Raw genomic sequence first — 26,852 nt, 5'->3', positions numbered from 1 at the left:
CGGGTTCTAGGATCGCATGGGGATACCCTTGCTAACTCATGAGCGACCTCATTCGCTTGCCTCCTATTAAACTTGACATGATAGTTTTGAAATCTATCCCAATACAAGTGAAAGGACTTGCAAACCTTCTGAGAATCCAAAGCAAAATAAAAATTATCAAATTAAAGGTCTGAGATCCACTCTAACGTTGTATGCAGGCCAACGACTTTCCCTATTGCAACATCACAAAGTGGAGAGAACCTATTTGTTCTTGCAAGTACAAACTCCCCGAAGTCATCGCGAATACACATCCCAATGCCTACTCAGTTTAGAGATGTAGAGAAGGAAGCATCTATATTGCACTTGTAACGCCTCGTGAAGGCTTTTCCACCGAATTAGTTATTGTTTGTTTAGACTCGGCTGATTCAAGGCCATCTGACCAGTACTACTCCTTTGAATTGAATAACTTGAGCTGATCTCCAGTCATCAAGGACGTGAGTTGCTCGCATCATCACCTCAGAATTTGTTTCATTTTTCTGTTGCCAAAGCTATAAATTCCTTCTCTTCCAAATACTTCATAGGACCGTAACAAATAATTCACAAATAATTCACTTTGGTTTGATGGGAGCTTCTGTAATAAACTAAAGACCACTGCATCCATATTATAGTTTTGTCGGAGGACTCTATCAATTTTATCCCATCAATTAACATCTCACTAGACTTGCATCGCACTAGGACATTCAAAGAGAAATATGAATGGTGTTCTCATAATTGCTTCCACAAAGCACACAATCAATAGGGAAATGGATTCCTCTGCTACTGAGTCGTGCTCTAGTTGGAAAACAACCCCGACAAACAAACCGTACAAGATTCTTAATCTTAGGAGGTACTTTAAGCTTCCAAATCAAACTCCAACGTCCCGGTACGCAGGTGGGAATTATATGCAATTTAACTGACACAATTTTGTATGCAATATGCACAAAATAGATGCCATTCTTTTCAACCTTCAAAATCAACTTATCTTCCTCAACCAAATTTTGTAAAGGAGTATTCAATATAAGCTTGGCCGCGTTATGATCAAACATATTAGAAATTAGAGAAACATTCCAAACCTTACGAGGGTGATCCATAATATCTTTTACCTTAACATAAGCCAAAGACACAAGGAACAATCCATCTTTGAGCCACGGTGCACCAAACAACAGAATATTCGAAACCAGTGCAAATACGCCATCGTGAACCTTTTTTCACAACCATTTTAGAACTAAACGTGCTTGCTTCTCAACACATAACTCGGATTATTCCCAAATCTTGACCCTATGAAATCACTATTAGAAAAATAACGGGCTTTAAATAATCGAGATACAAAACTAGAATGGTTTGTTTGAAATTTCCACCCCTTTAAAATCCATACCACGAAAAATTTTATGAACCGATAGTCTTTCCAAAGACAGCCAATGCATGCCAATTTATTAGGAAGAACATATATCTCATAATATAAGAAGATACCTCCCTATCCTCCCGACAGCTCGTACTCCTAACATATTGGTGATGGACTCTTTCAAAGGAGACGTAACTTTCAAAACCAATTCATGAGCGGAAGTAGGGATAAAATATAAATGGCAAATGCGTCTTTATCATAATAAAGGGATGGAAACCTAACCTAAAAATCAAGGTGATCAGAAACAATATTGGTAAAGGAGGAAACGCGTCAATGGAGATGATGAAGAAAACGGAGCTATATCTTCCTCTTGAGTTAATCTTTCAAATCCTTCTAATGTTACCTGTGAAGTCTCTTATTTGCTTCAAATGCGTTTGTAAGTCTTGGTTTTCTATTATATCTGATACTAATTTCGCAAATTCACATTTTCAACTTACCGCCAAAACACACACTCCTAGAATTCTATTGATAACTCCAAATTTGGAATCTCTATCTATTGATTTCGAAACATCACTTTACGATGATAGTGCTTCCTATTCATCGAATATTAGTTTTTTGCCTCTACAGTCTTTTACAGAACTTGATATCAAAGGTTCATGCAGAGGGTTTATACTTTTGAGTTGTGGTTCATGTCTTTGTCTATGGAATCCATCCACTGGAATTCACAAATTTATACCAAATTCTCTTATTGATTGCAATTTAGATGCATATCTGATAAGTGCCAAGAAGTGTTATTTTCATGTTATATTTCATACACTTTTTGTTACTTGTTTTACAAGTTATCGAAGGAAAAGCTGAGAAATAAGTGTTAAATGCCTTATTACGCTTTATATATCTTACTCTATCCTTTTGTGCAGAAATTAGCCTCAAGACACTGATTAAAGACAAAAACCATGGAAAAACACTATCTGGGCAGAAGCTGATCCAGGAGAGAAGCAGCTCGCACTCAAACTCGCACCTGCGAGTAGCAGATGCGAGCAACTCGCAACTGCGAGCTCCCTTACTCGCAACTGCGAGTTAGGGCGGTTTGACCTCCTCATTTATGACGTGGCAGCTTTGCATTGGTCCAGAGAAGCAACTCGCATCTGCGAGTGATGTAGCTCGCATCTGCGAGTTCAGGCAGGGCAGAGGTTATAAAACACCCACTTGCTATTCCTTGAAGAGATTATTATGTTGGGATTTTCTTAGCTTGATATTTTCTTAGTTTCTCTCTTAGTTTTTAGCTTTAGATTTCTTTAAAGAGAGAAGTAAGGTAGATCATATAGAGTGAGAGTGGTTTTGGAAGTTGGATGCTTACTCCTTAGTTGAGACATCACAAGTGTAATGAATCCTTCCTTTTCAAGCTATCCTTGCAAGGCTTCCATGATGATGTGTAGCTAAACACTCTTTGTTAGGATGAGAGGTACTTGATCTTGCTAAACATGTAATCCTTTTGATCTTGCAATATATGATTCTAGCAATTTATATTCAATATTGTTGTTATTCTTGTGTTAATGCTTTCAATAAGATTCAAGATGATTTGGACACAAACTCTTGAATCTAGAGCTAGAGTAGCAATATATCTTAGGTTAACATACTTGACATCTTTGTTAATCTTGTGATAATCACCATAATCAAGAGTTAAATGCTTTCGGATATTTAATCAGGCTGGACACAGTCGATTAAGTTATCCGATCGACTTTGTTATCGTTTAAGGGATTTGGACACGAATGTTTAAACGATAACTTAGAAATAATTATATCACTTTGGACACGAAGGGTAGTTTAGAATTGATTGTGATAATGTTGTTTATAAAGCTAGAATTCGTATGGATCATTAGGGTACGTGTGACGCTTGGTTAAGGAACGCTACTCCTAACAAGTTTCAATCCTTATTTATCTCAACTTTTACTTTTTGCAATTAGTTTAGCTAGATACATTTCAATTCAAACAAACAAGTACTCTTAATACTTGGAATGATAATTGATGTTAAACTGTCATTGATAACGCACTATTCCCTGTGGAGACGATACAAAAATACTTATCTTGTTTGATGCTAAGAACGACTTTCATCAAAATGGCGCCGCTGCCGGGGAATGGTGTTTAGTTATCATAGATAGAACGATTGATTTATCATTTTAAGCATTTGTATATAATCCGTAAATATTTTTCTTTATTTGATAGTTGTTTGTACTAACCCCTTGTTGATAAACAAAGAAAAGTTTCTTGTTAGTTGTTTCCGTTTTAGGATCATCACTTAGCCACAATCATGGCTGATCATGGTTATAGCAACTTCTATACTCCACCCGAGTATGAATCCTATCAACAATATCCTCAACATTCTTATGAAGATGAAAGATATTCGGTGATAGAAAATACTTTGAATATCTTCATGCAACAATCCATGATAAACATGCAAGATACCAACCAAAGATTGAAGACTTTATCACTTCAAATTGAGTTGATTCAAGCACAAGTCATGGATAACCAAGCCAACAATCAATCCACTCTTGGAGAACAAGAAAATAATCCAAACATGTTTGAGAGAGTCGGAGAGATTGTTGAAGAAGTTGTTGTTCAAAATGAGGAAGTTACAAAAGTTGATATGGAAGAAGTCATGGTGGTTGAGAAAAAGGAACGGTTACTAATCAAGGAAGATTTAATGGAAGCAAGAGGGAATAAAGTGAACAAGGTAGAAATCGATCGGGTAATTGATGAGATTTGTACCTCGTTCAATAAACCAAAGCTAGGGAGGTCATGGACTCCAAATCATTTGTTCCTAAAGTTCATGGAATTCCTACCAAAATGTAGGGTTTCGAAAGATGATGTACTTTCCGTTTCATTTTGGCCGCCCTAACCAAAAAGGCGTCGAGCTAACGACGTTAAACAAGCGCTTGTTGGGAGGCAACCCAATTTTGTAAGTCCATTTAGTGTTTTAATGCATAATTAGATGTTAGAGTCATGTGCATGCATTACACCATCCAAAAACAGAATCCAAACAGAGAGCAAAAGTTTGAACCATAAGTACTCGCAACTGCGAGTAAAATAGCTCGCAACTGCGAGCTAATGGCCTTTGACCATGTTGACTGCCAATTCACTCGCATCTGCGAGTAAGGCTGCTCGCAACTGCGAGTAGCAGCAGTTCTGACAGTTACTAATTCCAATCCCATTAACTTGCTTTAACCACCCATTATCACCAATTATCATTTTATTTTCGTTTTACTTTTCTCTCTCATCAAACAAATCAAAAATTGTTTCTCTCATTTTTGGGTGAGCAAACGTAAAACACAAACCATAGGAGATTAAACAAAAGTCCAAATCAAGTCAAACCTGTCAAGTTCATTGCAAATCTTTTCTGCACTTGCATTTTAATTCTGTCTAACATCATCAGGTTTGTTGATTCTTTCTTTGCTATCCTTTAATTGTTGAAGTTCATTCAAACCCTAGGATAGTAGATTGTTCTGCTGTTTGTTGTTCTAAATTGTTACCCACTTGTTTGAGATGATTAAAATCATGTGCATATTCGTAATCTTTTCCCATTAAATCTACAGTTTTTGGTTAACCCCTTTTTTTTTAGGGTTCTTTTTGAATCAATGCGAATTTCAAGCATAATTCATGATTTTTCTCATCTCTCTAGCAATACTAGGGACGAAAATGCTTTGTTAATGATTAGAGAACCATGGCACTGAACAAAGTTTGAAAAAGGTTGCGTTTTTGCCAAAGTCTGGGCAACTCGCAACTGCGAGTGAATCAACTCGCATCTGCGAGTTTCATCTTAGCTCGCAACTGCGAGTGCATCTGCTCGCATCTGCGAGTTGCAGCAGAACTGGCTGCATGTTTCTGTGATTTTCAATTTTTTTGATCCTGCAACTGTTTTATTATGTTCCATACTGATTTTAATTGTATATTCCATTGTGGTGTGGTATTTTTCTGGTTGTTTTGCAGGCATGGCACCTAAAAGAGTTAATACGGGTAAGAGAAAGCAAGGTGAGTCATCCGTACCTCAACCTACAACCCAAAATCAGTCCTATGATCAAGAGAAATTCCTGTCTAGGTTCCACCAAAATAGGTACAATGCACTGCTAAAACAGACCTTGTGGACTGAGAGAGTTGTTCAAATCAAACCTGATGGACCATATGGCAATTATCATAAACTTTTCCTTGACCAAGGGTGGGCTAGACTCCTTAACCCCATAACCAAAATCAACGAAGAGTTGGTGCGAGAGTTCTATGCCAATGCCCTTCCTCAAAACCCCCAAACCGACCCTTTCACTTTTGAAACTTTTGTGAGGGGTAGGACAATCAAGTTTGATCGTAATGCCATAAACAAATTCCTAGGAGATCCTTTCGACCTAGATGTTGAGGCTGAGGATGGGATTGATGATTTCCATAAGAAACAAAACCTAGGTCACTTCCTCCTTGATAATATCCACGATGAGATAAAAAAATTCATAATGCTAGAGGGGGAAACCTATGACAAAAGTGATGCGGGTAGAGAAAACATTGCCTAATATAAACTGATGAAACCACCAGCCAAACTGATGTTTCGATTCATCCTCCATAATGTCAAGCCTAATAGTCATATGCTCGATTGTACCATTGATGTCTGCCCATTAATTTTTTACATTCTCAAAGGCATCAAGGTAGATATAGCCCGAACCATTGCTTGGCAACTAAGAAAGGTTGTGCTTCAAGGCCATGGTGAGCCAAAAACTCGCCTATCTTTTCCTGGTTTGATCATGGGTTTGATCAAAGACACCCACATGAGGATGCCCGCTGATTATCATGAAATAATCAAAAACCCCATTGATGATGCCTTCATTACCCGTTACATCATGGGTCAATCTAAAAAGGGTAAGGGTAAGCAAGCTTCATCTTCTAGGGAACCTCCCTCACAATCCGAGCCCCAAGATGCACCTCTTCCATTCCCACCAGCAGCTGGTTTTGATTTTGCTAGCTATGTTCAATGGCAACATGAGAATAATGTGCTTAATTATAATATGATGTCAGCCATTCATCGGGAGAACTTGTACTTTCAGCAATCTCAATACATTATGCAGCAGCAATCTGGATACCCTCCGGAGACTATGGCACAATTCATGGCACCTCCAGCTTTTCAAGAGTATGCAAATTGGCCTGAGGACACGCCAAAACCTTTTGGAGGGGGTGGAGACTTTAGAGGTCAGGATGATGCGAACATGGAGGATATTGGTGGTTTAGGTGATGATGATCCGGCAAATGTTCCAAGTGCCACTTCAACCCCCCATGGGTCAGATGATGATGACATGCAGTCTTGAGGAAGAGGAAAAGAATTGAAAGCTAGTTCTTCAAAGAGTGATTTTATCAAAGCTTTCAGTCATTTCTTGCTGTCTTCCTTAGCTGTTATTTCTTTTCTCTTTTGTTTCTTTGTTAACAATATTCTGTTGTTTTTTTTATTTTAGCACATGAACTCATATTTTATTTTATGTTATCAGCACTTTGTTAAGTATTTTGGATATTGATGTATGGTAACTTTTATTTCGTTTTAATTAGTATTATTATGTTCGTATTTATATTAGTATGGTTTAATTTTATTTTGTAGTATAATAATGTGTTAAGCATTTTTCAAGTACTTTATTTGGTTTTAATTTAAAAATTGTGGAAGTTTCTTGCGTATCACTCTTGCTTAATTTCAAGTCTCAGATGATTGATAACAATTCATAGTTGTGATTAAAGCGCAAAGCCAAGGTACAAGTTTCCAGTTTTTCTAGGTTTTTACTCGAATATGGAACGAGTACTTTGCGCAAATTTCATTTCATTTAGTTCTTTACAATAATTTATTTGTTTGTGAACCACGTAGTACTAGCCTAAAAGTGAGGAAACCTCAAATGTTTGTACATATGCAAGGAGACTGGCTTTCATTGTTTAACTCATTTGTGTTATGTTAAATCCAATAATTGTTTTAAATTGTGTGAAGGCATGGAAGTGATCAAGGCACATTTTTTGTTATTGAGTGAAACTTACTTGACCACAAATAGCCTACCTTGTGAGAAGAGCGAGTATTTGCTAACCCACTTGAGCCAAATGAATCGGAGTCATCAATTATGAACTGTCAATTCATAAGCACAATGCTTGATGAAGTTGCCTTTAAATTTTTCAAAATTCAGTTCATTCTTGACGCACTTTAGGACTCTGATATGTTTTTAGTTGTTGAACCCTTAAATTTCAATGTTATTTGTCCCTTTTGCCTTTGAGTAGAGGAACATTCAATTAGGGTATTTGTTGATTCAAGTTGGGGAGAGAAGGTAGATGTAAATCTTATGTCAAGTACTATGGTGTAAATTTATCTTTGATCAAGACAACATGTTGTTGTAAATACAAAAGAAAAAGAGAAAAAGAAAGAAAAATCCAAAAAGAAAATAAGTTGTCAAGATCAAAGTGCTTCATGTTTAAGCACCAAGGGTTTGTAATGATTGGTAGGAAAGATTGTGAATTTTAATGGTTGATACAAGGAATGTTCCTCTTTGATAGGCTTTTTGATTTCAATTGCCCACATATGACATTTCTTTTGTAGCCAAGCCAAGTTATAACCCTCAAAGACCTTTTGATCCATGTTTTTATGCCTTTTGAAACAATATTTGGATGGACACATAACTTGATTGGAATGTTAACTTGATTGCCGGATGTGTATTCATAACCCTCATTCATTTGATTTCAATTGTTTATCTACTTTCATAGAAGTGTGTTAGGTGTGGTTCGTAAACAAATATATTATTGTTTTGAAATGTTTGACATGAACTTTGTACTTAGGACTCATCTCATGTTAGTAGTAGAATTTTAGATTAGTTGGAAATTTAAACTTGCCCGCGCATTCACTTTTAAATCATTCATCTGAAGATGTTTTCAAAGCCTTGTGTACTTGTGTCTTGTAATTTACTTGTTTGATTTTCAATCTTTTGTTTGAGGACAAACAAAGAGTTAAGTTGGGGAGAGTTTGATAAGTGCCAAGAAGTGTTATTTTCATGTTATATTTCATACACTTTTTGTTACTTGTTTTACAAGTTATCGAAGGAAAAGCCGAGAAATAAGTGTTAAATGCCTTATTACGCTTTATATATCTTACTCTATCCTTTTGTGCAGAAATTAGCCTCAAGACACTAATTAAAGACCAAAACCATGGAAAAACACTATTTGGGCAGAAGCTGATCCAGGAGAGAAGCAGCTCGCACTCAAACTCGCACCTGCGAGTAGCAGATGCGAGCAACTCGCAACTGCGAGCTCCCTTACTCGCAACTGCGAGTTAGGGCGGTTTGACCTCCTCATTTATGACGTGGCAGCTTTGCATTGGTCCAGAGAAGCAACTCGCATCTGCGAGTGATGTAGCTCGCATCTGCGAGTTCAGGCAGGGCAGAGGTTATAAAACACCCACTTGCTATTCCTTGAAGAGATTATTATGTTGGGATTTTCTTAGCTTGATATTTTCTTAGTTTCTCTCTTAGTTTTTAGCTTTAGATTTCTTTAAAGAGAGAAGTAAGGTAGATCATATAGAGTGAGAGTGGTTTTGGAAGTTGGATGCTTACTCCTTAGTTGAGACATCACAAGCGTAATGAATCCTTCCTTTTCAAGCTATCCTTGCAAGGCTTCCATGATGATGTGTAGCTAAACACTCTTTGTTAGGATGAGAGGTACTTGATCTTGCTAAACATGTAATCCTTTTGATCTTGCAATATATGATTCTAGCAATTTATATTCAATATTGTTGTTATTCTTGTGTTAATGCTTTCAATAAGATTCAAGATGATTTGGACACAAACTCTTGAATCTAGAGCTAGAGTAGCAATATATCTTAGGTTAACATACTTGACATCTTTGTTAATCTTGTGATAATCACCATAATCAAGAGTTAAATGCTTTCGGATATTTAATCAGGCTGGACACGGTCGATTAAGTTATCCGATCGACTTTGTTATCGTTTAAGGGATTTGGACACGAATGTTTAAACGATAACTTAGAAATAATTATATCACTTTGGACACGAAGGGTAGTTTAGAATTGATTGTGATAATGTTGTTTATAAAGCTAGAATTCGTATGGATCATTAGGGTACGTGTGACGCTTGGTTAAGGAACGCTACTCCTAACAAGTTTCAATCCTTATTTATCTCAACTTTTACTTTTTGCAATTAGTTTAGCTAGATACATTTCAATTCAAACAAACAAGTACTCTTAATACTTTGAATGATAATTGATGTTAAACTGTCATTGATAACGCACTATTCCCTGTGGAGACGATACAAAAATACTTATCTTGTTTGATGCTAAGAACGACTTTCATCAATATCATTTATATGGTTTTGGGTATGACGAGTCAAGGGATGATTACTTGGTGCTTTCCATGTCATATGATCCCAATGATTATGATAAGTTAACTCGCTTAGGGCTTTTCTCATTGAGAGCTAATGCGTGGAACGAAATTGAGGGTGATAATTGTTTCCCTTATTACCTGGCCCGTGAAAATTCCAAAGTAGAGCCGTTCTTAAATGGGGCTAGAGCATCCATACTCACTATTTTTGCCCGACATACGGTACAAAAAGTGGTGATATCGTTGGAACAGATGCTGGTAATGTATTGGCCAAGTATAATGACAAAGGACAGCTGCTAGAGCATCACTCCTTCTGTGGCAGTGAGTATGGATCCCTAGTGGTTATGTATACAGAATCTCTGCTCTCAATTCCTGGTGGTGACAGTGGTCAACCTAAGAAGATGATACGAAGAAGAAGAAGAAGGAGGTCTTGAAGTATTCTCCTTCACCATTTTCGTGATCTATATGTACTCTTGGGTGGCTGCATTTGTAGGTTAATATGTGTTTGATTGCATTTGTAATATAATCTAGTATGTCCACATTAGCTAATATAATATATCATGCAGTGTTTGTTGGTTAAGCATTTGTAATATGTTTATTGAAAATGTTGACAGCTTTTTTTTTGTGTGATTCACCGTATATAGTTAGTTTATGTTTGCGGTCTCTGGTTGTAATTGTTTTATATTTTAATTGATTTGATGAGTTTATGCATGTTGATCAAGATCAAAATCCCATTCTCATTTCCTTAATCAAAGACCAAATCAGAGTAATACATGCTCTGCCAAATTAGTTGGAAAAACGAGTACGATACAATTCCACATAACCTTTTGAAACTGGATATAACCGATAATTATCGAGGTTACCATTTCATGCAACAACAATAGTCACATTGCAAATCTCACAAACACGTGAGAAACATGTGAAATGCTGCGTGGTATGTATGTTTATTTGTTCAGACTTCCAATATTGTTATAACTGTGTTGTTATTATTGTGGAAAGATAGCTGTGGTGTAAATCTGATTATTGAGATGCATGCTTCATTGTGTGTCTTGGTTTTGTAATGCACCTCGCCATTGGCTGCATTCTACCCTGAAATTTGATTATGAATTGAGTTAGAAGTGAGAGTATATAGCGGTTAAGGTCAAGGTTCTAAACTTTCATTGTTGATGTTGTGGTTGCGCCGCGCTTGAAATTTCTGACAAATTTTGTGAAGTTGAGTTAGATTCAACCCAAATTTTAAGCTTTATTGTTTCTCCTCCCTCGCCCAAAAACTCCTCGAATTACAACCATCTTTAGTAAATAGCCCTTGAGACAAGTAGAGAACAGAAAATTCGCCATCCATGAATATTAGAGGAATGCTAACAACACATTCTTTTGAACACACTCTTCAATACGTTCTTTATGAGTGATCCATTTAATAAAATTACCTTGCAAATTGATAACCTTTTGTGAAGTATGTCGATTTACTGAAGAAACATATTGATCGTGAAAAGCGTGTTCGAAATAATATGTTGGTAGTATTACTTATAGAAATGATAATGTTTTATTCCCAAACTCCCAAACAAAGGGATGCTCTCATTATAAACAGGCTGATAATGTTGGCAGTCATCTTGCTTCTCCATTTCATGCTCGAGTTATTAAATCACTCCAACATCTAAGTGGAGAATATCAAAGCCCTGGCTTTTTCTTTTGGCGTGTGGTCCTCACATTTGCTGATAATTTTCTTCTAGAAAGTTTAATCCTTATACGCTGCATTTGCTGGATAGATTTGTAATATTGCAGCAGGTTGTTCATAAGGAATTCCAAAGTGTTGGTAGCATTTCAATATTTGGGTCAAATTTCTGAAAGGATTAGAGTTTGTGAAGAAATAAAAAATTAACCCCAAAATAGCTGTAGCGGACGTTTTTATCCGCATCAGCTCCAAACCGACCTTCGCGATAGCAGCTGCTCGCACTATGTCACTTGTCTGCGCCGCTCCGACGCAGTTGGGAGCGATGAGCTCAATTTTTCTGCGTCACGCCGCGATGTATCAGCTGGAGTGGCTGCTAACAGAGACCGTGGATGTGTTGAAATCATGATAAACATAGATGATTGGAAATTAGAAGTAGACTGGAATAATCTAGAGATGATCTAGTAATATGATCTTTATGGATTTGTTTCAGATGAGGTTTTAGCAGTAGAGTTGAGAGTGGATTATAGAACAAGCAGTAAAGATCTTGTTATGGCTGAAGAAATTGAGAAGAGAAAGGGTTGAAGGATTTAATGGATAAAGATATCATTGTTCAAGAGATGGCCAGGAAGAAACTGATGATAATTTTTTTTCTACATAGTTAGAGTTTCTCTTTCTTGGAATCAATGAATAAAGAAGTCGTTTTATATGTCAGTAACTATTGCTTATGTTAGAGTATTCATTCTACCTAAAAAAATTGTTGAACGACTATAAGTTTTAAATGGAAATACTAATAGTTCCTGTTTGTGTATGACAAATTTACTATTATTTCTATTGATCAGTTCTGTTTTTATTTGGAAGGTTTATATAATAGTTTATTAACATCTAAACTTAGTAAATAACATGAAATTTCAATACATTCATAAAAACTCATGGCTCTTGCTTTCTGGCAAATCAGTGGACCTAACTTGATCAATAACCTGCCTTCTAAACTCATGATCGGAATTACCTGCACAACTATATGAAGTCTTATGGAAGGAACATATACGAGCCTTAATAAATTACCTGCACAACTATTAGAACATTTCCCTTTAGGTTGAGTGGTAAAATATCTTTCATGTACTATAGTGCTCTTTTTGGGGAAAGGGTTCCAAAGAACTCTACAAAAACCTGCAAATCATTCCATAATGAGCACTTGAAATCCAAATATAAGCATGTTGTAGGGGAAGGAGAGAGCCTAACAAATAAATTCACTATCTTGTCCTAATCCACCCCTGTTCCCTCCTTGCATCGCTCCTCTAATGTTGAGAAATTATAAATATACATAACCTCAAGGGAAGTGAGGTGACGAATACCCTCCGGCAAGCATCGCAATCCTTTGCAATCATGAATTGTTATCGTTCAAAGGGATTGCATACCTTTCTGCATTTTCTCTGGTAATGACTCAAGCTCACTGCATGTATACAGATCCTCCAAATCTAGGTCCAAGGGTTCATTTGATAACACCTTCAATTCTGGGAAATCAGTCAAATAAAGAGTTTGAAGACAGGTAAAGTTTCTGAACATCCCCTTTGGGAAGGATGTTACTCCAATAGCTCCATCAAGGGTAAGTTTGGTAAGACCACGTCATCTAGTGATTGACCTCAGAAACTCATTGTTACATCCCCAAACATACATCGAGGTCTATAAGAGACAGATGACATGGTAGTTGTCTTTTTTTTCATCTTCCATTTTTAGAGGCTCGTTGGGATCAAGGAAGGCTTTAACTATGTTTCTTTAAGGTAAAATTTTCCAACAGAAATAACATTGTTTTCATCCTTTCATCAAAGAAAAAAATATATATATTAGAAGGCATACAAATCCATGACAATCAGTTGAATATGACATATATTGTGAATATAGTGATACTAGATATCTTCTACCATTCTAAGTTTCTTACTTTCTACATTGCGAATAGAATAAAGGATGCGCTGTGTGACTAATTGAATACAATTATGAAAATCTATGGAACCAGGTAATGAAAAAACTTAGTAGTGCATCTATCTTTGAGTTTAGGCTTCTCAATTTGGTAGATTATGACTTTTTTCGATCTGTCATTCTATGAAGTAAATTAACTAATGCAAACTTCAGTTTCTTCTGCCAAAATAATTTTCATGTCTTAACATCTTCCAAGTTGAACCATTTCACTAATTATTGGAATGATTTCCCTTTTCTACTTAGCTTGGAATTGTTGCCTCAGTGATCCTTGGCCACCGCAACCAGGCTCTTCATTGCTCCTTAAGTCCTTTGTGTTTTCTTGCTAAGTGGCTGCTGAGGCTCACTAGAGAAGCTGTAAATCTCTCAACCTTTGTTATAGTTGGAATTAAGTTTGTTGGTTTCATTCGATGGAGCGAGAGCTTGATCACTCTCACTGCCTTCTTTGGAGATTCATTGTTCATTCCTTTCATGATTTCACTTATCTGCATGAGAAAAATACATTCAATTCCTTTATGAAATCTTACCATGCATTAACAATTTGCTTTTTTTTTTTCCTTTGCTATAAGGATGGATTTTTTAATATGTTTGGTGAAAGGACCATTACCTCCATATTTTCATGAATACATAAATATTTAAAATGAAATGAAGTAATATATGTTAAAATATTAAAGGAATTGAAGATCTATACCATATCAATTCTAGCATCAAAGGAAGTGGAGACCCATAACCATAAGGTTAGCATGATTAATCGATTTCGTCCTGGTCAAAAAATGTCTACTTATCAAGATGATTTATACAATGACATCTGTCTTTTTTATGGTCTCTTGTCATCATTCTTGGTTAAGGGTTCTAACGAATTTAACAAAAGCCTGAAAATCACTCTACTGAGAATGTATAACAATATTTTGAATGAAAATTCAGTGAATTGAGCATTTGAAATCCAAATATGTGGTTCAATGACATGTGTATTCACAATGGCATATTTGATATAATGACTAAACATGGAATTAAAAATTTCAATTCTCTAAACAAAAAGGGCTATTCAGAACATGTTACCGCCGCACTGATAAGAAGTAAGAAACTGAAATAATCTAAACTTACCTATGAAAGACAACATAACAAGGAGTCCACAATGAAGAGACAAAAGTACTGACATATCCTGAAAAGAGAGTACAAGAGATTTTTACTGCATTGTAAGAAACACAATCAAAAGAAAGAGGGAGGAGGGAAGGAGAATAGAGAAACTACCAGTTTAGGTGGGAATCTGACAACAGAAGCAGAAACACCAACATCACGAAATGCATAATTCCGGAATATGTGATATCTTGTACCAGTCCTCTCCAGGTCCCTCCTTGCACCGCTCCTTTAATGTTGGGCAACCATAAATATGCAAATACTTGAGAGAAGTGAGGTGTCGAATACCCTCCGGCAAGCATTGCAATCCTTTACAAATACGAATTGTTAGAGTTCGAAGGGGTTGAAGATCTTTCCATATGTGCTCTGGTAACTCCTTTAATCTTGAGAAATAATTTACATACAGAGTAACTTATTTTCAACCTCTTGATATTTGAGTGAGGTTAAAGCACTTCAAGCACTTGCTCATCACTAATAGTTGGGAATATGGGATCTTGATAAACTCTTCATAGCATCTCCATGATAAGCTGCCAACATCTTTTAAGCCTTTGATACTCAGTTTTACTCCTAGGTTTAGATCACCTAACTCTACCAAGCTATTCCCCTTCTCTAAACTAACAATGTAGAGACTTAACGTTCTTAGACGAGTTAATTTTCCGATGTAAGGAAACACACAAGACAATGAAGAGCAACCTTTAATGACTAGATGTCTAAGAATTTGTAAGCTAGCCAAGCATTTTGGAAGACATCTCAGTTTATAACAACATTTTATTTTCAAGATTTATAGTTTTTGTAAGTAGTAAATTGAGTCAGGCAACATTTTTATGTCAGGACAACAAAGCTCTAAATACCTTAAATGAATTAAACTCCCAAGTGATGATACCTGGATATAGGATGTGCATAAAACCCGAAGAGAACGGTTTGTTGGGAAGTAATCATGTTTTGTTTCGGTAGACCATTCAACTGAAACAATGTTCGCAAGGATTCAACTGTTTTGAAAGCACCCTCATCAAATGATAACAAATCATTGGAGTGAAAACTTATGTGGTGTGTGCTTTTTAACAAACTATTCATATTCGAATTCTCCAAATAAATACATTGTTGCCCCATTACTGATTGAGCGAGATCATGGACAAGATCATGCATCTTGAAAGAAACGTCTCCATAATCTTCATCTATCTCAATGCCTTGAAAAAAAATGATTTTTGGCACAATTCACTCCAAATCATTTTCCAACATCTTAAACCTCCAAACATTTCCTAGATGAAATCAATCCATTAGCCATCAAAAGATGAATCAATTCTTCCTTCATGATTATTGTATCTTTGGGAAACACATCACCAAAAGCGAAACACCACTTTAAGGTTGGAGTTAAATGATAATAGCTCAAACTTAATGCAGGCAAAATATCAATGTGGTAAAGCCCAAAGCTCACTCTCTTTAATTTCAAGCCGTTCCTTTTTTCACTCTTTGAGCTCAAGAGACCTCCCAATGCTTGTGATGCAAGAGCCAATCCATCACATTTCTTTACTATCTCTTTTCCTATTTCCACAAGCTCTGCACACTCTTCTTTGTAATGTCCAAATGCATATTGTTTGAACAATAACCAAAATTCATCATCAGAGAGGCCGGACAAACGTTGAGCTTGGCATGTTCCCACGATTTCCGCAACAACCTCATCACGAATGGAAAAAATAGATGAGCTTTTAGTGAACTTCAAGCCAAGATCGAGACTCCAAAGTTCATCAAGGATGGGAGTAGATGTTCCTAAATCGTAGTTGAATCTTTTAATGAAACATTTTGAGGGGTCTCTACTTAACTCACCACAAGCAATTGGTCTATCAGAAGCTTGGTGAGAACCGTCAATATTAAGTTTAAAAAAAATTGTCATGCAGCGATAGCCAAACAATGTGCAATTCTTTCTTTGAATTTTCAAAGAGTCGGAGCTAATAATACGTGATGTTAGGTAAAGAGACAACATGAACCCATTAACACTAGTGAAGCGGATTCAACAAATCAATTCAAGAGAAGCTGCACTTAACATAAGCGAAGACGCTTTGTGGCACACTAAATACAAAGATTCTGCTTATGTTTTCGTTGGTGGTATCCCCTTTGATTTCACCGAGGGTGATGTGATCACTGTTTTCGCTCAGTATGTCTTTTTTTCATGCATTGGATGAGATTAACTTTGATGTTCAATTGTCTGTTGTATGACTTTTAAGTTAGATAGGTTATGATTGATTGGTGGTTACATTACATTGTCGGTGCATAAGAGATTAACTTTGATGCACCGTCAATATAAAAAAAATTGCAATGTCAATCAATCACAAATCATCTGTTGTATGACTTTTAAGTTAGATAGGGTATGATTGATTGATAGTATCCTTACGGTGTTGGTGCATATTAATTAAAATCTTATTATTAATTTGTGTTTTGAAGATGACATGGTTTTTGTTCTTGGTGATATGCAGATATGGGGAGGTTGTTGATGTGAATCTTGTTAGAGACAAAGGTACTGGAAAATCAAAGAATTTTGCGTTCCTTGCATATGAAGATCAAAGAAGCACTAATCTTGCTGTTGGTTAATCAGTCTCTCTGTCCTATAATTCTAAAATATATTTTTTATTATTTTAACCCTGGATATATCGAAATTACAAAAACATACCCCATTGTGTCTTTTGTAAGTAATTGTATGGATCAATTTGCTAATAGAAGACACGTTCGAGGACCAAACTAACTAACAAAAGGCACATTTGAGGACTGAATTGACTATTGAAAGATGCGTTCATGTATGCTTTTGTAGTTTTGATACATTCAAGGACTATTATGACAACAAACAACACATACGTTTAAGGACCAAAGTAACTATTTACTCTTTGATTATCTGTTTTTTCAGGGACTTAATGCTGAATTGCTTTGTAATGTTTGGTTTTTGTGTCTCATATGATCTGAATGGAGTTCAGGTTTTAGGTAGGACTATTAGGGCGGATCACGTTGAGAAGTATAAAATGATGGAAGAGGAAGATGAAGAGGAAGCAAAGCAGAAAAAGGAGGCCCGTGGTGTTTGTCGAGCTTTCCAAAGAGGGGAATGTACCCGTGGAGCTGGATGCAAATTTTCTCATGATGAACAAGTAAGATAAGTATTTATAACCATGCCACAATATTTTGAATTCTTACTTTTTTTTTTAAAAAAAAAAAATATTGTTTATTAATAGTTATGTGTGCTAGTTCTACTACTCCGAGGACCTTTTCCTTAAAAAAAAAAAAAAAAACCTACTCCGATGACCTTATTATGAAAATTTGAACATTGAAGTTTGACTTTTTGTAAAACATAGTTGAAGTGTTCATATGCAATGCCTTTTGGCTTATTTGAATCAGGTATTTTTGTTTGATTGTGGCAATGAAATTTTGTGTAAGTTGTAGAGAATATTTGCTTAGACTGTTGATCTATCTTTGCTAACATAAAAAGTTCAGCATTTTAGCTAATAAGTTTGTTATTTCTAGTTAGATGCTACACGCCTGCAACTTCGATAATTGGTTTGCTTACTCAGATATTTGTTTCTGCTTGCTAGGCTTGATGTCTGGTTTCTCTTTCAACGTATACATATTCTTACTTGTTTTAATGAATTTCTTCGTACACATACACATATATAAAGTCAGAACGTGTCGACTCTAGGTATAATTCTTGGACACCTATACAGTTATTTCACCTAATAGCTTTTCATACAATGCAAAATTAACGAATTTAACTGTAGAATCCTGTGATATTATCTTCATGATTAGGCATACCAGATGTTAGATAATTTAGACATCTGTGGTTATATAATGATAGATCAGGGTAATGAAATAAAAGGGAAAAGTAAATTGTATTAGAAATTAAACAATGAAGTTTCAATCTCTATTACAATTCAGAGCAAAGTGCTCCATAGAGATGAAATATTTTCTCTGCGAAAACTGATCTCAACAGTAAATCATGACTTGAGGCACACATGCCTTGCCACCCTACTTTAAAGGAGAATTCTCTAACTAACTGCCAGCCTGGCATTTCCCTCAATCTCATAGTGCGCAGGAAACCGAAATGTCCCCCGGTTGGAGAGGCATGAAAATCCTTCAGTAATTATAGGTAGTACCTCCAATGTTGTTAGCTAACACTAAAGCCATCAATTCCTTGTCATAGGTGGACTTACAAAGTTTCCAGAAAAAGCTTTGCTAATGTATGCAATTGGATGCTTTAATTGCATCAATACTTCCCCCACTCCTTTGCTCGATGTGTCCCACTCAATCTCAAATAAAATGTCAAAGTCTGCGAGAGCCAGCACAGGCAATGACGTGACTGCTATTTTCAATTGCTCAAACGCTGATGCAGCAGTAGGATTCAATTTACAACTGTCTTTCTTTGTCAGTTCAGTCAACGGTTTTGCAATCTTTCCATTGTAAGCAATAAATTTCCTGTAGTATCCTGCCAGACCGAGGAAACCATGAACTTCTTTCACATTGGTAAGAACCGGCCACTTGAGCACGCTACTCACCTTATTAGGATCAACAGCTACCCCTTGCATGACTCAAGTACTCAATTTTATGTTGTCCAAATGTACATTTTTGCTGATTTGCAACAAAAGAATGCTGTTGTAACAGTTGCAGAATGCAGTACAGCCTCCACATGCTGCAAATGAGTACTCCAGTCGGTTCTATATACTCGAATATCGTCAAAGTACACCGACACTGATACATGTGTCTCCCAAGTTATAACCCACACAATGAAAATAGAAATTTATACGGTGATTAAGCTTGAGTTTGCTGATTGTACTGCATAATTGTAGACATGCCTTCTAAGTTCTCATTACTTGAAATCTTAATTTATATGTCTTCACCCTACTGCTGCTGTGTAATTCTATGATGCTTCTTTACCTTCCCAGTTTTTATCTTATTGTATAGTTTTTACTCAGTTTTGCTTTGCTTGTGGTTGAAGTTTAAAAGTTGTGCATGTTATAAAATTTGTTGATAGTTGGAATAGATCCCTTCTAAGTTCTTCTTACTTGAAATCTGAATTTATTTGTCTTCATCACCCTACTGCTGCTGTGTAATTCTTTGATGCTTCTTTATCTTCCCAGATTTGATCTTTTTTGCATAGTTTATACTCAGTTTTGCTTTGCTTATGGTTGAAATTTCAAAGTATGTTATAAAATTTGCTGATAGTTGGAATATATCCTTCTACTACTTAGATACCGAATGATTTGTCCAGCTACCTTATTTTATGTTTGAAGTTCTTCACCGACCGTGTTATTCTTTCGTAGAGAGCTGCAAATACTGGTTGGGGTGATAACGACAATGCAGAATGGGATAATAACAAATATGATGGTTCCAAGAAAGAAAGAAAGTATGGCAACAACCAACCAAATTGCATTCCAAAAACTAGAGATAGAGATTCACGCTCCAGAGCCCATGACAATGAGATGGAATTAGACGACCAATCCAATAGAAGAAAGGAAAAGATGTTGCGAAGGCAAGATGGCAAGGATAAATTTGTGGGAAGAGAAAATACCAGTAGAAGAGAAGAGACCAAGAGACTATAAAGACGATGAATTTGAACATCGGTCAATAGAAGATCGACATATGAGAGAAGAAAAAAGATCAAGGAATGGTTATGATGGTATGCAGCCTGAGCCAAGAGATCATAGAAGGGAAGACAGGAGGTCAATAAAGCAAGATGATGTCGAGTTTGAGCCCAAATCAATAGTTTCTGATGTTAAAGAAGATAAAAGACCGAGTAGGCAGAATGTTGATGATTTGGGAAACAAATCAAGAGAAACACATGGTAACAGGGAAGAGATGAGATCAAGAAAGCACACTGACGATGAAGCTGTGCCGAAGTCAAGAAACAACAGATCATATATAAAAGATACTGATCGATCTGAATCAAAAGAAAGAAACGATTCTGACCGAAGTAAAGAGAAGAGGTCCAATAGTGGCAATTTGAGGTCTTGGTTTATCGTGGACAAGAATGGGTATTGGAGTAAGTCCAATGACTTTTGATAACCCAAAATATTGCTCGTTCCTTATAATACTTCCATAGTCATTTAGTTATATGATTTACTTGTACTGTTGTGAGAGCTATAATGATTGTCCTTTTGGAGTGATGAGCTTGATAGATATTGTTTGGCTCCATGGTGTTCAACCACCAATACAAATTTTATTAAACTTGCCCCTCCTAACTCATACTCCTGTTTCTGTCTGTAACTTAAAGGACCGGGGAAGGTATTTGTCCCACAAGTTAAAACTTGAGTTGAAATTATAAATTCAACTTGAGCTGAATTATACATAACTTAGTTAAACTAATTTATTTAACAAGTTCTATTTTTAGCTCAGAATTGTGTTCAATAGATTAGTTGTCAAATTTTTTATCACATCAATCTACCACGGCTCTTCCTCCCAAATTGTTTTATAAAAATGGACGGAAGGAGTAGAAAACACGAACTTTTTAAAAAACAAATATTGATTTGACTTATCTAAAGAAAATGAGGTGAAGAGTAGTAAAAGTTGATAAGATTTTTTTTGTGAATAGCTGATAAGAAACTAGACCTGCCTTTTGCAGTGTTACAAACTGAGCTCTACAACGTTAACTTTATTGTTTTATGATCAATTTGTGTTTCTCTGGTGAAAGAAAATCTCTAAAGTCGTATTTCTTTGATATTCTACAAGAGTAGATTTAATCAACAACCCTGCCATGGATATTTAAAGGGGAGCGCGACATAGTCAAAATTGTTCAAATATAAGTTGTCATCTTCTCTTTTTTTTTTGTGAAGGATTTTAAGTTGCAATCTTATGATCCTTTTTTCGCAACAATAAGTCCACCCCTGTAAAATTGACTTCTAGACTCAGGGTCTATATCATTAAAAACAAATGACTGATATCTCTTTTTTTATAGACTTATTTCCAAGTCATATCTAATAAAATGTGAAACTCTTTTTTTTAATAAAATGACTGTTTTGTATGAATGTTCCGAGTTGTGAGGTGGTAAAAATTTCAATATAATGTTCTTCAATCTCAATTTAGAACCACTGATGTGGACAGAAGGGGCAAAAAATGTCATGACCAGCCAGAATCTATTTTGGTTTGTATCTCTCAAATACAAATTATGTAAAACTTCTTTTCTTTTAAACATTTTCATTGGATTTTGAGGACAGAAAAAAAAAACATTGGATTAAAATGCATATATAATAATAAAAAAAAATAATTCTATGATACTATATAGAGATTGGTACAGTGAGAATTAGTTACCTTGGGTTCGATCCTCGGCGCCCGAAGTCTCTAACTCTATATAGAGATAGATGTGATTATGTGGTTAAGCTTATATATCCTACCTACAAAAATCAGTTACCCTTGAAAACCTCAACAAATCATCATATACCATCTCCTATATATATACTCAAACCTTCCCTCTTTTTTCATAACTCTTTTGCCACTCGCACACACTTACTATACAACCAAAGTTCAAATTCAAATCCAAAAAACAGAAAAGAAAACAATTCAGAAGAATCCATGTTGATCCCTCACAAACAGAAACAATCCATGATTATTCCAACATCATCCATGCTTCATCATCATCACACTCACAACAACTCTGTCAAACGTCGTTCACCATCATCATCTTCTGCTCACCAACTATCATCCAAGAAGCATTCTTTCGACGCAAGCAATCTCACCCGTAATGGCTTCTCCGTCATTACACTTCCTTTCAGTCTCCGTGGGAATGCTCTTAGCCTCTGTGTCTCTGATCCATGCACCTTGCCGGATCAATCCATGCCGGTAAAAGGGCCGTCAACTGCTTTGCAGCCTCTGCCTCCGATCAGGAGATGTATATCTGAAGTTATTGATCCTTCTGAGGTTAAAGAAGCAGTTGCTTGTTATTTGAACTCTGCTGAAAAAACCACCCCTGAATCTGATTCAATGGTATGTGTTGAAACTTGTGTTTCTTGCTAAAAAAGTAATCTATTTTTTTTATTTGGAATCAAGGTTTTTCTTTGATATTTGTAGAGGCTTAGAAGGATGAAGGATCGGTTAAAAGAAATGAAGAAAGTGTGGGATGAAGTTATGGAAGACGAGGAAGAAAATGAAAAAGAACAAGAACAGGAAGAAGAGCCCTCTCCTGATGCTGAAGATGAAAAAGAACAAGAACAAGAAGAGCACTCTCTTGTTGCTGAAGATGAAAAAGTCATATCTCAGGTACATGTCTTGAATCTTCAATTGTAATCTTCAATGTATTTGGTTCTTTAATTGGTACTTACAAGTTATGCTCATCAATTTATAAGTTTTTTTCTTATTTTTATGTATATCCTAGTTGCACTTGCTTAATTACGTAAGATCCTGGGGTTATGGGAAGGTATTGAATTTTATCATAGTTGCATATGTAATCATAGTTTATGTGCAGCAATTTTAACAACTCGATTATGTAGGATCTGAGATTTATGGGAAGGTATTGAATGTTTCCGTGCTTGTTCACATAATTTCTCTTCAGTAGTTAAGCGATAGTCATATACATTAATGCTAGTAAGTAGCGAAGTTGTCCGTCACAGATCACGGATAGTAGTGATTTGTTCAAATTCGGATACGCTGCAGTACTATATCCAATATTTGGTGACATTTTGTACTAAATCGTGTATCACAGAAGAATATTTATTCGCACCTGCACAATCGTGTAAGTGATTATATCAGAATATCAGCATAAATAATGTATTAGAATGTAATAAGTAGACTTTCCCTTATCAACATATACATATTTGAAGTAAAAAAATTATTTGATCGACTGTGTGCTGTGCTTCCCTCCACTGCATTTTTTCTTTGGTTTTTAATTTACCGAATCTAGGTAAGAATAAATACTCTTCCTTTCAAGAATTTTGTGGGCAATATGTTAGAGTTAGAGGCTGCATATTGAAGGGTAAAAATGCTAAATTTTAAGACAGGGACATACTGAAGAATAAAGATGACATATTCAATTACAGTTTCATGTGTAGTGTAGCCACCTTTTGTAATCATTGTTTTAAATTGCGATTGCAGTCGCATTTGTGGTCATGATGTGAACCTTTACATTGTGGGAAAATGCGGCCGATGTGAGTAAAATTGGGTTTGTGACGCCCTTGTAGAGACCTCAAAATCCTCTAAAAAGCGGCTGCAATAGCGATGTAGTTATGGCGACAAGAAGTTAAAATTATATACATGACTTTCAGACTAATTGTTTTTATACTGAAGGAATTCATTTATGTTTTTGTAGGATGAATTGGGAAATGATTATGAAGAAGTGGTTAGTGTAGAGTGGATTGATAAGTGTTTAAGCCTTACTTTCAAGTGTCGATGTGGCAAGGGATATGAGGTTCTTATATGTGCAAACAATTGTTACTACAAATTGGTGTAGAAGAATCAGTATGTTTAATTGATATTCCTTGGGGATGGATCACTTTAGTTTATATTCTGATTTAGTTTGGAAAAGTCTTATCAGTTTTCAGTTGTATCAGCATTTGTTTTTGTACTATCTCAACATTCTTTGAGCTTAATGAATGAAAGTATTTTTATACCATCTATCAGTTTAATAATCTGTCTATAATAGTGTCATTAATGGATTGTTTCAATGCCTTGTGAAGTATGTATTACTAGCGCCTTTAGACAGTTGGTTGGATTAATTTGACAACTATATATATATATATATATATATATATATATATATATATATATATATATATATATATATATATATGTGGTAGCTTTAGACGGTTGACACATTTTTTCTAAAGTTTTCTACAATGTTGTATGTATTACAAATTTTCTATGCATTACAAGTAGAGTTCTATATCCACTTGTTATAATTGTACTATACACAATAGAACGCTAGAAAGAAACCAGATAGAACTAGAAACTGACCAGTTCATCGGTTGGTTTGAATAACACACCTCAATATGAATAGATAGATAAAAAGAAAATGATGTGTTGGATAAGTGTATGAAATAAGGGATCGTTTGATGGTCAGGATAAGGAGACAGGATATGATACATTTATCATATCATGCTTAAATCTCATGTTTGATGCACAAAAGAGATAGGATAAAATAAACCATTTTCCTATCATATCCTGACTTTCCTTTGTGATTTTTACCCTAAGTATAAGCTGAGTTGGATATTATCCTGACATGATTAGAAATTCATTCCTTATTTATTACCATGATATTATGTCGTTTTTAAAATGTTGTCATTCCTTACTTATTCATAATTATTCACATGCCGTTTTAAAATATTCACTTAATTACAAGAGTAGTTTTTCTCATTTAATTATAATAAAATAAATGGTATCTATCCTAATTGTTATTGTGTGCGCATCAAACACATGATAGGATTACTTCTTCATTTCCATATCATATCATGTCTCTATCATATTCGGATCATCAAACGGACCCTGAAGGTGTCCTAATAAAATAATGGTATCCTAATTGTTATCATGTCCATATCATATCCAATTCTATATCATATCATGTCTCTATCATATTCTGATCATCAAATGGACCCTAAAGGTGTACAACTATCATTATTCAAAAAATAAATATAGAATTACTTCTTCATTTCCTCTCTTCCACCTTCTTGTGCACAATGTTATCTTATTTGTCTGGTGTAGATCAAAGAAATGTAGTGGTGGTTCTTCGGTGATGATGACTACAGTCGGGGTAGTTTATGGTGTGGAGGAAAGCAGCTTCCGCCGCGGAGGATAATGGTGTCTGCAGCCAGACACGTTAACACTCATAGATGTCCCTAATGGTTCTCGATTTCTTTCTGTGAACAGAGATGAGGACATAAAGAAGTCGAAGCCAATAATTCTGAAACCCCCACCCGATGCTGGAAACTATAGTTGGGTGAGTTCATATGTTCTGAGCGCACTTTTCTACCACAATGACCCGGAGAGTCTGAGTACGACTAGTGATCTTTGGCAAGGCTATGGAATTCAAGTGGCGAGTAGAGCACCCGGGTTTTATTTTATTCCAGATTTTTGAAATTAAAATTTTAGAAAAAAATAATTTTCTAATTTAAACAATAAATATAAAATTTGGAAAATATTTTTCATAATAAAAAAAATTCCTGAATTTAAAAAAAAAAATCCATAAATAAATAATTTCCTGAATTTTTTTATTTTGAAAAATTAATTTTAAAACTTTTTAAATTATTTTTATTTCTGAATTAATATAAATGAATTTATATTATAATTTTTTTAAAAAATAGGCACAAATGCCATGTGTACCCTTTAAAAAAATAAAAATGATTATACAGTTAGCACGACACATAAGCATATATGCACAGTCAGCATGCCACACAGTGTACGACGTCAGCAAAAATGCAAAAAATATTCAGATTTTTTTTTCAAAATTCAAATATTAAAGAAATGAGAAAAAATATTTGGTTTTTTTCGAAATTAATTTTTTTTAAAGATTCTGGAGTTTAATTTTCAAAATAAAAAAAGTTAAAATTAGGAAAAAAAACAAATTTGAAATTTTAAAAAAAAAAGTCAGATTTTTTTTCCAAAAAAATAGTTTTAAAATTTTTTTTACAAAAAAGAATTCTGGAGAATATGTTATTTTTAAAAATCTGGATACAAATTTAGAAAAAATTCAGATTTTTTTTCGAAAATTTTATTCCAGATTTTTATAAAATGATTTTTGAAATTAAAATTTTAGAAAAAGATAATTTTCTAATTTAAACAAAAAATATAAAATTTGGAAAATATTTTTCATAATAAAAAAAATTCCTGAATTTAAAAAAAAAATCCATAAATAAAAAATTTCCTGAATGTCCCATGAGCATAGCTCAGTTGGTAGGACAATGCATTTTTATATGCAGGGGCCGGGGTTCGAACCCCGGACACCCCACTTATTCACCTTATATATTCACCTTATAAGGTGAATTCTAACCGCTAGGCTACCTGACCCAAAAAAAAAAAATTCCTGAATTTTTTTATTTTGAAAAATTAATTTTAAAAATTTTTAAATTATTTTTATTTCTGAATTAATATAAATGAATTTATATTATAATTTTTTTAAAACAATAGGCACAAATGCCATGTGTACCCTTAAAAAAATAAAAAATAAAAATAATTATACAGTTAGCACGACACATAAGCATATATGCACAGTCAGCATGCCACACAGTGTACGACGTCAGCAAATATGCACGGTCATATGGGGGAGGGGTGTTTTCGGAAAGAAAAAAAACGTTTTACAAGGATGAAAATCAAACCGAAAATTTTATAGGAGCGAAAACCAGAAATGACATATATTACAGGGGGTGAAAAACACTAACCTAAA

The 26,852-nt window shown here is 35.0% G+C and overlaps 2 protein-coding genes and 2 pseudogenes across 2 annotated transcripts; 3 read left to right on the top strand and 1 right to left on the bottom strand.

Moving 5' to 3' along the window:
* Positions 1-1,668: 1,668 nt before the first annotated feature.
* LOC146923158 (F-box/kelch-repeat protein At3g23880-like) lies at positions 1,669-10,340 on the top strand (annotated as a pseudogene).
* A 1,987-nt stretch (positions 10,341-12,327) lies between these two features.
* LOC146923157 (putative disease resistance protein RGA4) lies at positions 12,328-16,409 on the bottom strand (annotated as a pseudogene).
* Positions 16,410-16,497: 88 nt separating this feature from the next.
* LOC146923156 (uncharacterized) lies at positions 16,498-20,774 on the top strand. The gene is made up of 5 exons (XM_085715874.1): positions 16,498-16,670; positions 16,990-17,099; positions 17,462-17,649; positions 19,813-20,029; positions 20,094-20,774. The coding sequence occupies exons 1-5, from the start codon at positions 16,498-16,500 to the stop codon at positions 20,549-20,551; spliced, it is 1,146 nt and encodes a 381-aa protein (XP_085572000.1). The 3' UTR covers positions 20,552-20,774.
* A 772-nt stretch (positions 20,775-21,546) lies between these two features.
* Positions 21,547-23,927, top strand: LOC146923155 (uncharacterized). Its single transcript, XM_085715873.1, has 3 exons — positions 21,547-22,468; positions 22,553-22,741; positions 23,787-23,927. The coding sequence occupies exons 1-3, from the start codon at positions 22,058-22,060 to the stop codon at positions 23,925-23,927; spliced, it is 741 nt and encodes a 246-aa protein (XP_085571999.1). The 5' UTR covers positions 21,547-22,057.
* Positions 23,928-26,852: the final 2,925 nt, after the last annotated feature.

Source organism: Medicago sativa, chromosome 5 (genome assembly GCF_051527215.1).
Source record: "Medicago sativa cultivar Bolivia chromosome 5, Bolivia_mono, whole genome shotgun sequence".
NCBI lineage: Eukaryota > Viridiplantae > Streptophyta > Magnoliopsida > Fabales > Fabaceae > Medicago > Medicago sativa.
The sequence above is the reverse complement of the archived record's forward strand: the minus strand, read 5'-3'. Positions and strand labels throughout refer to the sequence as shown.